The following is a 12,864-nucleotide window of genomic DNA, read 5'->3' as shown; positions in this document are numbered from 1 at the left end:
CTTTGAATTTGTGGCAAATGCTTTGGCGCAATTTTATTCCAGAATAGATGAAACCTGCTTGTCCATGTAGCCCGAATTTCTGATCAGTCCCACGTGACTGTAAACATGAAACGTTTCTTACTGAGTAAACAATGCACCCGTGAGAGTTTTATTAGTCTTTTACCCACCGCTTGCTCGCCTCAGCGTATCAACGTCCCTCGCACTTTCGAGTTCCGACACACACCTCGCCTCGTATGCACTTTCTGAAGTCGCTGATTAGCTGCAGCTGCCTGTGTGTGAGGCTTGAATCTAATCTCTTAGATTCAAGCCTCACACAGTACATTGTATAATGGCATTATGAGATGTCCCCACCATTTCTGACTGAGGATCGATGGTGTAATCAGCGAAGCAGTAAAATATAATGATGATTGTGAAAGTAGGATTTAATAAGCGAGCCCGTATCCCAGAATGCACTTCTCATAAGCACTAGAAGGAAAGTGAGAACACTTGCACAATGTGGCGTTAGAATTGCAGCTAACATATATCATCTGACCTCTAAAGTACACGCACATAAAATGTATGACTAGCAGTATACCATTAGCATTAACCTCCTTACCTAAACAGCACTCTGTAATGCATTAGCGTTTGGGAAACGTATGCTCTTAAAGCAGACGTTTCTCTATATCAGTGCGGTCAAACCTACCGTCTGGACGTTTAACCCAAATACACTGCATGAGCAAAGGCTTGTGGACATTTGAGCATATTGTTAGTGTGTGCTCCACTCTTCTGGGAAGACTAGATTCCACTAGATTTTGGATTGTGCTTGTGGAGATTTGTGCTCATTCAGCTACAAGAGTCAGATACTAATGTAGGTGAGGTGAGGAGGCCTGGGGTGTAGCATTCATCCCAAAGGTGTCCAATAGGGTTGAAGTTCTATAGAAGGAGATACACATGTAAAGCATATCCCCATAAAGCTGGATTTGTGCACAGGGATGTTATCAGGCTGGAACAGGTTCAGGTTTCCTAGTTCAAGTGAACTAAATGTTTCATCCAAAGACATCCTACAGTTTAGGGAAGAAGTACATTTAGCTGGAAAAATCAAATCAGGTGTCCCAATACTTTTATCCGAATCTGTTGAAATGAGGTTTAGGTTTATATTTAGTTTATTGTTTTATTGTAATCCTATAATATTGTCATGCTGAAATAGGTTCGGGTCTCCTAGTTCAAGTGAAGAACCGTTTCCAAATATATCCAAAAATACACATGTGTGTCTAACGTTATGGTAACCGTTTGTGTAAAGAAGCTCATATGGCTAGAAAAGACAGCTGCCTAAAACTTGTGTCCATATAATCCGTATAATGTCTTTATAATTATTACATTTAAATTAAATAAATATTAAACGGTATTAGTAAAATACATAATATGAAGCTTGCTGGTGTTTTTGATTCTGCTGCGGATAGAACTTCTAAGAAGACTCAGATCTACGCTGTACGGCATGGTGTGCCGTTATGGGAAAACAATCAATGATGGGGAGGTGTGATGTGGCCCGTTATGAAATATAAATTTTTCAATAAGAAGTAACGGCACCAAATATGGATTTATGTCAACAACGATGTTTACATGTGTTTACGATGTTTACAACATGAAACAACGATGTTTCATTTACAGGCCCAACTAAATGAATCAGTATATGTAATCTTCCTAATGCTGAGTATGAGATGAGAAATAGTCATACAGTCTTTTACCACTCAAATCTGATTGGCCAGGAAGTATAGATTAGTATCATTTTTAACCATAGACATTAATGAAGCATACAATTGAAGTGATTCAAAAGGGCAGTGTTATGCTATGTTAATAGCTTTTTGTTATATTGTTAATGTTATTTCCAGCTTTGCAGGAAATATTGCATGTTTGCATCTTATTAAGATCAAGTTTAGTACAATTTGTGGGTAAGATGTGAGATGTCTGTAACATGAGATCTGTTTAAGCATTGCAAGATGTTAGGTACACTATATGGACAAACGTATTGTGGCACCTGATATCCTGCATTTGATCCCTTTCCTCTGCTCGGATCTGCCTGGTTCATTACAGAGCAACATACGAGTTTTGAGGATGGATTTGGACCGTATTTAAAGTCAACAGTTTACTACAATGGCTCAGGAACACAGGTTGCATTTCATCGCTCATCATAAGTTTGGGATGTGTTCCTTTTTTAAACACCCGATTCCACATATAGGCCCTATTTGCACTTACAATTATAAGGAACAAACTTAAATAATCTTTTATAACCACTTTATCTGTGTAAAGCTGCTTTGAGACAAAGTCTATAGTTATATACAAAAACAAATTGAATTGAATGTCTTTGGATCAGTTGTATAGGATGCCTTTTTCCCTTCACTTGAACTAGGAGACCTGTTCCAGCATGACAACACTCCAGTGCACAAAGCCTGCTCCATGAAGATTTGCTTTACATGGGTGGAATGGAAGATCTTCTGCCATAGAGCTCCAATCCTGTTGAACATCTTTGGGAATAAATGTAAATGCTGACTGCTCCCCAGGTCTCCTCACCTCACCTACATCAATACCTCACTTTACAGTAGCTGAAAGGGCCCAAACAACATCTTGTAGAACATCTTCCCAGAAGATTGGAGCTTATTATAAGTGCAAATAGGGCCTATATGTGGAATGGGGTGTTCAAAAAAGGAACACATCCCAAACTTATGGGCAGGTGTCCACAAACTTGTCTCATATAATGTATTTATTAGTGATAATGGTGAGTGGAAATGAGACTGAGGTCAAACCTTTTCTTTTTTTAAATCCAGTGTCATGCATGTAAGCTAACATTGGTTGGAAGGCATTGTTGTCCATCGGTTACATCTGCCCAGATGTTGGTACCTATAAGAGCAGTAAAATGACTCTGTAAATGAGAACTGATTTAAAAATTGGATCACGAGCACCGGAGCACGCTGTTCTTTCCTGCTGAGCCTGGAGTCATTATTTCTTGGAAGTGCATTGTCTGTATAATTTGTAGATGTTTATGCGCAGTCCTTGTAAAGCATGCCTCCTTTAATCTCAGCAAGTAGATCGCACAATAAAATGGACTGTCAATAAAATTTACCGTCAAATACCCGGCCGTGATTTACACAAAAACTTGTTTCAGTCACGGTCCCGGTCTATACACGTTGTCAGACTAGTTCACCCTGATCAAGTCTCCTAATTGGTACAACAGAGAATTGTTCACACAGAGACCAGTGCTAGTTTCCCTCCTCTGGCTCGTGGCCACAAATGACTGTAACATTCGCTGGGATTCGGACTAGAATCTCTTGGTGATGCGTAAACCATCTGTGTCCAAGACCCAAGGCAGAGATGGTGTATTCTGTTTCTCTAGTCAATCACAGCAGCTCCTGCCAATCACTGAAGATCACGAAGAGCTCATGTGTGCACAAAAGAGTAAATGGTATTTTTTTTTACCCAATGGCTTAAAGGAGAACATGGGGATGGGGTGAGACTTCTGTGGCTCAGGAATTAGAAAAGGAGGAAAAATATATCCATGTGAACCTAAGTGATATAGACTCATGGTGACACCAGAAGAAACCACTTATATCATACTAAACAGTATGCATAAGATGTGGACACCTGATCATTGAAAACCTGTTTGCAAAACCATTGGTATTAATATGGAGTTGGTCCTCAGTTTTATTAGGTGGTATCAAAACGTTTTAAAACTGGTTTTATAACACACCTACTGATGGCAGCACAAGGCTGCATGCACAGTCACAAGGAGCACCAACCATCATAAGTCAGTGTGCCAAAAGACCTCATGTTGCGGACAGCAAGTCCCTGCACCCTGTCACAAGCTCTCCTCACACATGACTTTTTTGCCGAAAACACATGATTTGGCTTCTGCAGACTTCGCCCTTTCCCCGAAAATGAAGATCCGGCTCAAAGGTCACCGTTTTGACACCTTTGCGAAGATCCAGTGCGAATCGCACATGGTGCTTGACACTCTTCTAAAAGAATGCTTCCAGGACACATTTCAGAAGTGGCAGGAACGCTGGGAGCAATGTATTGCTATTCAAGGGGACTGTTTTTGAAGGTGATAGTGTGTAAACAAGTACTTTCTTGAAAAAAGAGCTCATCTCTAAACTTTTTGATACCACCTCGTATAATAACCTGCACTCTTTTGGGAAGGTTTCCACTAGATTTTGGAGTATGGCTGTGGAGAATTCAGCTACAAGAGCATCAGTGAGTAAACCATCACCATTGTTAATTGTAAAAGTCTGCGGTTCAGCCACTGTTGCAGTAAGGTTGATTTCATTGATCCATGAAGCCCACACAAGTTCTTGTGCATAGGAGGATTGTCTTGTTGAAACAAGTCTTGGCCTCTTAGATCCCATGAAAGTAATTTGTAATGCTACAGCATCCTAGTCAGATATGTGGCTCTAACTTTGTAGGAAAGAACCACCTATAGGTGTGATTGTCAGATGTCTATGAACATTCTGCTCGATGCATAATGATATGTTGCAAAGTCAATAAGCCAATCAAGATCTTTTATATCTTGTGGAATAGCTGTTGGATTTGACTTTAAATGTCTTGTTCCAAATGCTGTCATGCTTAGATTAGAACTAGATCCAGCACCGAGGCTCAAAATGACATGTTGTGTCAAAAATCCAGGCTTCACATTGCACAGCATCAAACGTAAGGTTAAAGTGGATTCTTCCACCTCCCAGCATGTTGCAAGACTTCAGAAGGAACCTCTATTTAACCGAGACAGCAGGAGGATTTTCACACTTTCTGCAAGTCTGTTTTTCTCTCTCCCTCTCCCTCTCTCTCTCTCTCTCTCTCTCTCTCTCTCTCTCTCTCTCTCTCTCTCTCTCTCACTCTCTTATTCTCTCTTTAAAGCATGTGTCATCTCTATCCTGCTCCACTTGGCTTGGTTTAAGGACTCAATATATCCAAAGACCAGCACAAATGACAGCTGCCGCTTTATATGACATCTCACTTGATGTCTCAGTCTTTGGGATTGAGGGCAACAAATCACTTGACCTTCCTGACAAGGACATCTGTAACATCAAAGGTTGCCCTTATTTCAGGAATAGTACCCTTCAAAACTCCTTACAAATACAGCGTAATACAGCACATGTTAATCATCCATGTTTCATTGCTCAATTAACATGATTAGAACACAGAACACATCTATCTATCTATCTATCTATCTATCTATCTATCTATCTATCTATCTATCTATCTATCTATCTATCTATCTATCTGTCTGTCTGTCTGTCTGTCTGTCTGTCTGTCTGTCTGTCTGTCTGTCTGTCTGTCTGTCTGTCTGTTTTTCTTTACTAATTACTGCAATAATGAACCAATTAAAAAACCTTTATAATCTATCTATCTGTCTGTCTGTCTGTCTGTCTGTCTGTCTGTCTGTCTGTCTGGCTGGCTGCTCTGACATGTTTGAAAGGTGTCTACAGTGCCAGTGCTTTTAAAAAGTAAGAGGGGAATCTAAAATTAAAGAAAGCCTTCAGGCTTTTCTTTGTAATGTGACAAGATGCTTTTAGTTTGTTTATAATTTTTTAGCATCTATTAATATTCACGTTTGTTGACAGATGACGTACAATTCGAAATATAACTCTAAATGTGTGAAAAGTGCATTCTTGGCAAACTGATGGATTATATTCAGGGCATGCTCTTATTGAAAAATTAATATTTCATAACGGGCCACATCACACCTCCCCATCATTGATTGTTTTCCCATAACGGCACACCATGCCGTATTTTATTACTCACTTAATAACCATGAATTATTCAGTAACTACATTTAAGTGAATCATGAATGTGTGTAGTTATGAGAGCGAGGAGTATAAAATCTGGCCTTCAGTGTGGCTCATGGGAGTTTATAAAAGGTCAGCTTTCGAAGGAAAACCCTTTCATAACGCTTAGGTTAGCTGACCCAAGAAAAAAAAACACCCAGACTTTATTTATTTATCTTTATCTTATTAGACTTCATTTTTATTGCTTTATTAGATTTTAGATCAAATAACATAGTCCAGTGGAAAAACCCTGACTGAAAACCAAACGTAGAGGGCATCAAGGGCTGTGTTTGGACTGAAGTTTAATCTGGTTTTCAGAAAGTTGCCCGTAAAATGCTGGTTAATGAAGTCAATCTAAATCTATCACCCAATCTAAGTGTAATTTCGCTTTCATCGTCGGAGAGCGTAGAGAAAACTTCAATGTGGAAATCCAGGGATAATTATGACCTGAGAACGAGTCATTTGGTCTAGACAGGGTGGGGAGGTGGGGGGAGGGGGGGACAGCGCTTTAATCCGATTTCATCCAAGCAGCCAAAGTGCCCAGGCGCTCTAATTTACCTCTGGTTGTTTGGGTGCGTCGAGCTGCGCAAATCCATCACTTCCAGGCACAGCGATCCGGCATCGGCAGGCAGATTTGATTACGGCGTACAGTAGTGCTCAGACTGTCTGCCGATGTTGAAAGCGCGTAGCCTAGCTTTGCACTCAGCACAGCTATTAGAGTCTGGCCCTTTTAACGCACTGCCTTGTGTATTACAAAACACACATATTGTTTGCATAACACCACAACACTCTGTGTACCACCACAGCTTTCAGCCAGGGGAGATTTGATCAGTCCCAAAATACATCTCTCTCTTTACCACGCAATGCTGGTAGGGTTTTAAACGCTCTAAAAGGTAGAAGGAATAGCATGTAGGAAAACTAATGACATTCTCGTGAAGAAAAAAAAACAGTCGCACGGTAGACAACGACGACGATACACACTTTATTGATAGCTACAGTAATTAAGTGTAAGCGTAGAGAAGAGGGAAATTGCACATTCATCATATCAAATTAGGCTGTATTGAGCCCAAGTGAGGGCGGCCTGCTGTAATCAGCAAGAACAGCTACGGAAACCGTCACCTAAGTAGCAGATTTGTATTTTTTTTTTCCCAAAACAACGGAGGAGGTGTGGAATAGGGAGCATTCGGAGTAGTAAATCACTCAGTAAGACGAGTTTGTGGCAGAAATCTGCTTTATTTATTTTCCATACGTAAGTGTTTGCGGTGAAGGAGCGCCATTCGAAAAGAATTTGTCTCATTTCTGTCTAAATTAGCAGCAAATCCAATTCATTGGCACCAGTGAATTCCTTATGCAAGTCCTCAGATTTTTCCCCCGAAAACCAATCTTCGCTCTTACCTTAGTGTAGTGACAAACGAATGAAAAAATATATTGTTACTGTTTTTGTTATTGTCATAATTCATTCCATTCCATACAGTTTCAGTTTTCAAATTTTATTTGTCATATGTACAGATGTCAGTGACAGTTTGTACAATGAAATGCTTAAGTAAGGCGAACAGGCAAACTACAACAAACTGCATAGCAAATATTTAACAATAAATAATATTAAACAGTAAAGGACAAATAATAGTAATAATGAGGCATACGAAAGTTATAATTATCTACAAGTGTGTGTAGAAGGTGTGTATGTATGTATGTGTGTGTATGTATATATATATATATATATATATATATATATATATATATATATATATATATATATATATATATATATATACAGTGGAACCCGGTTATGTCGATGTCCTAGGGGGTCGCCAAAAAGCATCGAGGTAACCGATGATCGAGATAAACGAAAATCAATATGGCGGCAGTATATTAACGTGCTTGAAATTTCTTTATGTACATGATGTGCGTTAATAAATGAGAATGTGCATGCACGTGTTTTTGAAGGTTTTTTTTTTACACAACAGCGTTGCCGCGATTTGTTTGATGAAGGCATGTTATAAAAATACATACAGTACATGTTTATCTGTCAGAGATCCACCTGCCACGCCCCCTTCAGCCCCCTTCAGCGTGTCAGGTGTTTTCTCGGCCGCTTTCTCTGAAGCTCCCGGCTTCAATCGCGCACATATGGTGCTCGTTTATCATCATCACCAGCTCCTATTTAAACTTCCACACTCTCACTGTCCGTTATTGTTGGTATATGTTGGTTCACGGCGGTCGTTGTTATCGCGCATGTGTATCCCCACCGGCACTCTCTCAACGGCTGCTCTTTTCTTCCCAAAGCGCACCGCGGATTAACACACGTGGAATTATATACATAACAAAAAAGTGTGAAACAACTGAAAATATGTCATATTGTAGGTTCTTCAAAGTAGCCACCTTTTGCTTAGATTACTGCTTTGCACACTCTTGGCGTTCTCTTGATGCCTACTTTGAAGAACCTACAATATGACATATTTTCAGTTCACTTTTTTGTTATGTATATAATTCCACATGTGTTAATTCCTAGTTTTGATGCCTTCAGTGTGACTCTACAATTTTCAGAGTCATGAAAATAAAGAAAACTCTTTGAATGAGAAGGTGTGTCCAAACTTTTGGTCTGTACTATATATATATATATATATATATATATATATTAACATTTGAAATTTTGTACTTTGTACCCCCTTTTGCACGTTTAAATATATAACTACATTTTTTAACCAGCACTTTATCTCATCTAATATATTTGTATTTTATTTTTCCTATTATTTAATGTAAAATTTTTTGAGTGGCTGATCAGGTTTACATTTAAACGCAAGATGTATTACGTATATATTGTGCGTTCACAGCACAGAGAAATTCATTCTTCACGTATCCCAGCGATGTTAGGAAGCTGGAGTCAGACTACATGGGCAGCCATGATACAGCATCCCCTGGAGTACAGAGGGTTAAGGGCCTTGTTTGAGAACCACAAGAGTGGCAACTTGGTGATTCCAGGGTTCAAAGTCCCGATCTTCCGATCTGTAACTCAAAGCAATTACCACTGAACTATCACCTCCCCAATAACAAATAACTATGTTTGTGATCAATAATAATCTTAAATGAATGATTGAATGAATGTGTTGTATAACCCCTGGTTTAGCTACAATACGGGTGGTGCAATGGGCAGCATCACAACCTCCCAAATCAAAAAACCCTGTTTTAACGATTGCTGTAAGTGTGGAGTTTTTGCATGTTCTCTACATGGGGGTTCCACCAGGTTTTCTGGTTTCTTCCCAGCCAGTTGTATTGATTACACAAAGTTACTTAGATGTTTGTTTCTATAAGCAAGCCTTCAGCCCTTAAGTCCCTGAATCCAACATGAGCCAAGATAAAGCACTAAATGAAAATAAATGCAACGTGTGATATAACCTGTTTGCACTAGGTTGTACTCGATGCACTTTATGTAGCTTTATGTTATGTGTTGTAGCTCTATGTTGTTTAGTGTAGCACCAGGGTTCTGGAGGGACTTTGGCTTCTTTTTAACTGTAAACTGTGTACCACTGTGTATAGTAGAAATGACAATAAAAGCCTCTTGACTTGACTTGACTTGATGCAGGACAAATGTCTGGTCCCATCTACTGGTCCTAAAGGTTTAGTCAATTGCAGGCTCATGCCAGGCTCTTTAAAGTCATTGTGGGATTCATTTATAATGTGAATAAACTAGAGTCTTAGGTTACATCTACACTAATCCCAATAAATTTGATAACGGCGTTTTCGTATAAAACCGCTCCTGCCGTTTATTTACTTTTCCTGCACTTTGAAACGCTAAAAATGACAAAAAATGCGTCATCGTTTTTGAAAGCCTCCACTTCCAACAGTCCATGCTGCTTTGCGAAATACTGTTTTCTCATTTTTCTGCTACAGAGAGCATTTTCTGAAAGCTGACAGAAAAAGACGTCTCAGTGTGGACAGAAGACGAAAACCGAGAGGAAAATATAAATTTTCAAACCAAAATGTACAAAGTGTGGACATGGCCTTAGAAACCTGCTATAACAAAGCAGTCGAACAAGAAAGAAAGAGAATTGAAGAAAAACGATTCCACACATTTTTACACAATGTCCTTATGATTGTTCTTGTTTTCCGGAGTGTGTTTTCTCACACTCTCTTTAATTTTTCTGCTAATCACCGTGCGTACAACTTGTCTACAAGGTGTATAGCCTGTATCTTTATACAGGACAGTCATGTCTAATTCTAATTGTCTTGCTTTTGTGCCACTAAACAGCCCACAGTTAGCGATTTTAGAGTTGGAGGTTGTGGTGAGGGACGGAGGGTCAGAGAGTAAAAAAAAAAAATTGATCAGTGACAGGAAAATCGATGAAAATCAAAGCTAAGGGAATGTAAAGTGTGCATACAGAATTGTCCAAAAGCTGTAATGGATTTTTTGTTCCAGTGTGCTACCGTTATTTCTGTCTACCTTTTTCTTTTTCCAAATCAAACCCACTGTTGTTTTTTTGTCCACAGTGGTTCTCCTGGACACCACAGCTGTATTAGGAGAACTTGGGTGGATGACCTACCCGGTAAATGGGGTAAGTAACATAACAGCTTAACTGCCACAAGCTATTACATTGCTTTTTTCTTCTTTTTTTTTTTTTCTTTTTTCATTTCTCAAAACACCAATTTATTCCTAAATGTGGATTTAAACCATTTGGCAAACTGAAATTCTCTATAAAAACATCAGATTTAGTCCAGCATCAGGTATAATCTGCCTCAGGGGGAAACTTGGCACTTTGACAGAGTGCCTAATTTCAGTAAATTTGATATTTTTAGACATCCTGTGTTTGAATGCTTACTGCTTTAACACCTTAAAAAATAAATATTACGATATTTTTTGGGCCGCTTCCTTTGCCAGCAAGAAGAGAAACAGGATGTGTGATTTTAGCATTGGTGTGGAGTGTCGTGCTTTGCAATGATGCATATGATAGTATAATCGGATCGTAATCCAGGCCTGGTCAGGTGATCGGCATACGACAAAGTGAGGTCCAAACCAAGAAAACATGAGACATATACAGTAAAGGCTTGGTATAGCATATAAACTGGGCGAGTTACTTTGCAAAAATAAAATGAACCAAAGGAGAATTAACACAGACTTATCAAAGGGTAAATCGGAAATACAGTAGCTGGAAACACTAAGGGCATGTGACGGAAATGACAAGATTGGGTGGAGACAAATCGTGATTCAAAACAATAACTATTCAAAGACACGAAGTCTCCATACGTCCTAACTCCACAAACAGTGTCATTTTTATTTGAAATTTTCTTATTGCCTGCTAATCGTTTGTGACCCCCAAATTCTAATCTAAAGATGATTTCAAAGGCAATGAATTCAAGTCTATATATATATATATATATATATATATATATATATATATATATATATATATATATCCGTCATATACTTCATGGTTAGTCAGAAAATTCTTTACTTCACAAACCCTGTTGAATTCCCACACATTTATGTAGAGGTAGTCAAACATTATATCATGTTTCTGCATTAACGACTACAAACTAATCGAATCTCGGGCGACAATGCTAATGCTAGCCCAGCCAGCTTAGCGACGATCCGGGATGTGTGCAGAGAGCTTATTAAAGTTATATTAATACCTTCAATGATGTTCGCACAATTTCTGGTTCTTTTTTAGGCTGCCTGTCTTCACATGGAAATGAGGTTTCAGCTTAATTGGCTGGTTCTCATAGTGAAATGAAGTACAGCTTTATGGATGCATGGTATGAAAAGGTCTTATGCTGGTTATTGAAATGCAGTGCTACTGAAAGGCATTTTTCATTGTAATGTCAGTTTAGTATTTTCACTAAATTAGCTTTTATGCTTTATTTGTGTTCTTTTTCTAGACTTAGGATCCGAAAAGTTCACTTGTAGCTTAGTTGTTAAGATAAAGGACTTCTGATCGAATGATTGTGAGTTCAAATCTCGGCACCACCAAGTTGCCTCACCAACTGTGTTTATTTTTAGTTTTGTTTTTTTCCTGATCCTGCAACTAGCATGTCGAAAAACTAAAGTTAAAAAGGTCACAAATGTAGCTACAAACGACAGAACGATTAATTATGCTAATAGCCTGAAAAGTAAACCAGACAATTTGCATAATTCAAAATATTGAAACAATTTTAAATATATATTCCGAAAACGTTTTGAGAAAATAATATTTTGTTTAAAAAATATATATATACTCTTTAAAAAGAGTTTTATCTCGTTTCTTTGATTCTTTGATGATATTAAACAAAAGGTATCATACATCTATAAACTTTGGTGCAATTTTTTGCCACATGTGTATTCAACATTTTTTGGAAGGGGTCTACAGTGTCGGAGGTAAGGTTGTTCCTGTAAGGGTTCCATTAAGGTTTTATATTAAACCATAAATGTAACTATAAATAGATAAAAAAAAAAAAATAGAACGGTTTTATTTTACACAGAAAAACAAGTACATTGAAAACATGGATGTGAGGAAGAGATGATTCACGAAAGGAGCTCGTTTACAACTATATCTATCTATCTATCTATCTATCTATCTATCTATCTATCTATCTATCTGTCTGTCTGTCTGTCTGTCTGTCTGTCTGTCTGTCTGTCTGTCTGTCTGTCTGTCTGTCCATCCGTCCGCCCGTCCATTTATCTATCTATCTATCTATCTATCTATCTATCTATCTATCTATCTATCTATCTATCTATCTATCTATCTATCTATCTATCTATCTATCTATCTATCTATCTATCTATCTATCTATTTAGCTAGCTAGCTATCTATCTAGCTATCTATCTATCTTGGAAGGAGTCTCCATTGACAAATGCATTGCTGATCCTTTAAGTTTTAATTTTAACTTTTAGTTGTAGCTAAAATGTACATCCTAAAGTGTAGTAGATGAAATGTAACCAGAAATGGATAAAAAAAAAACACTACAGTTTTTATTTTACACCAAAATAACATTGATTTTTGGAATGAAAGGAAATTGTAAACAGTGGCAGGTTTGCTGTGGTAGCAAACGAATCAAAAACTTCAGGACACGTCGTCATTGGAAAGTAACATTGAATAAACGT

The 12,864-nt window shown here is 38.2% G+C and overlaps 1 protein-coding gene across 1 annotated transcript in view; it reads left to right on the top strand.

Moving 5' to 3' along the window:
• epha6 (eph receptor A6) overlaps positions 1 to 12,864 on the top strand; it is a 194,162-nt gene that overhangs the window by 14,000 nt on the left and 167,298 nt on the right. The window contains exon 2 of the mRNA XM_083522744.1: positions 10,278 to 10,342. Coding sequence (XP_083378870.1) covers positions 10,278 to 10,342 — 65 coding nt within the window. The remainder of the gene's footprint in view (positions 1 to 10,277; positions 10,343 to 12,864) is intronic.

This window comes from Silurus aristotelis, assembly GCF_946808225.1.
Source record: "Silurus aristotelis genome assembly, chromosome: 20".
Lineage (NCBI taxonomy): Eukaryota > Metazoa > Chordata > Actinopteri > Siluriformes > Siluridae > Silurus > Silurus aristotelis.
This window is presented reverse-complemented; position numbering and strand designations above follow the sequence as displayed.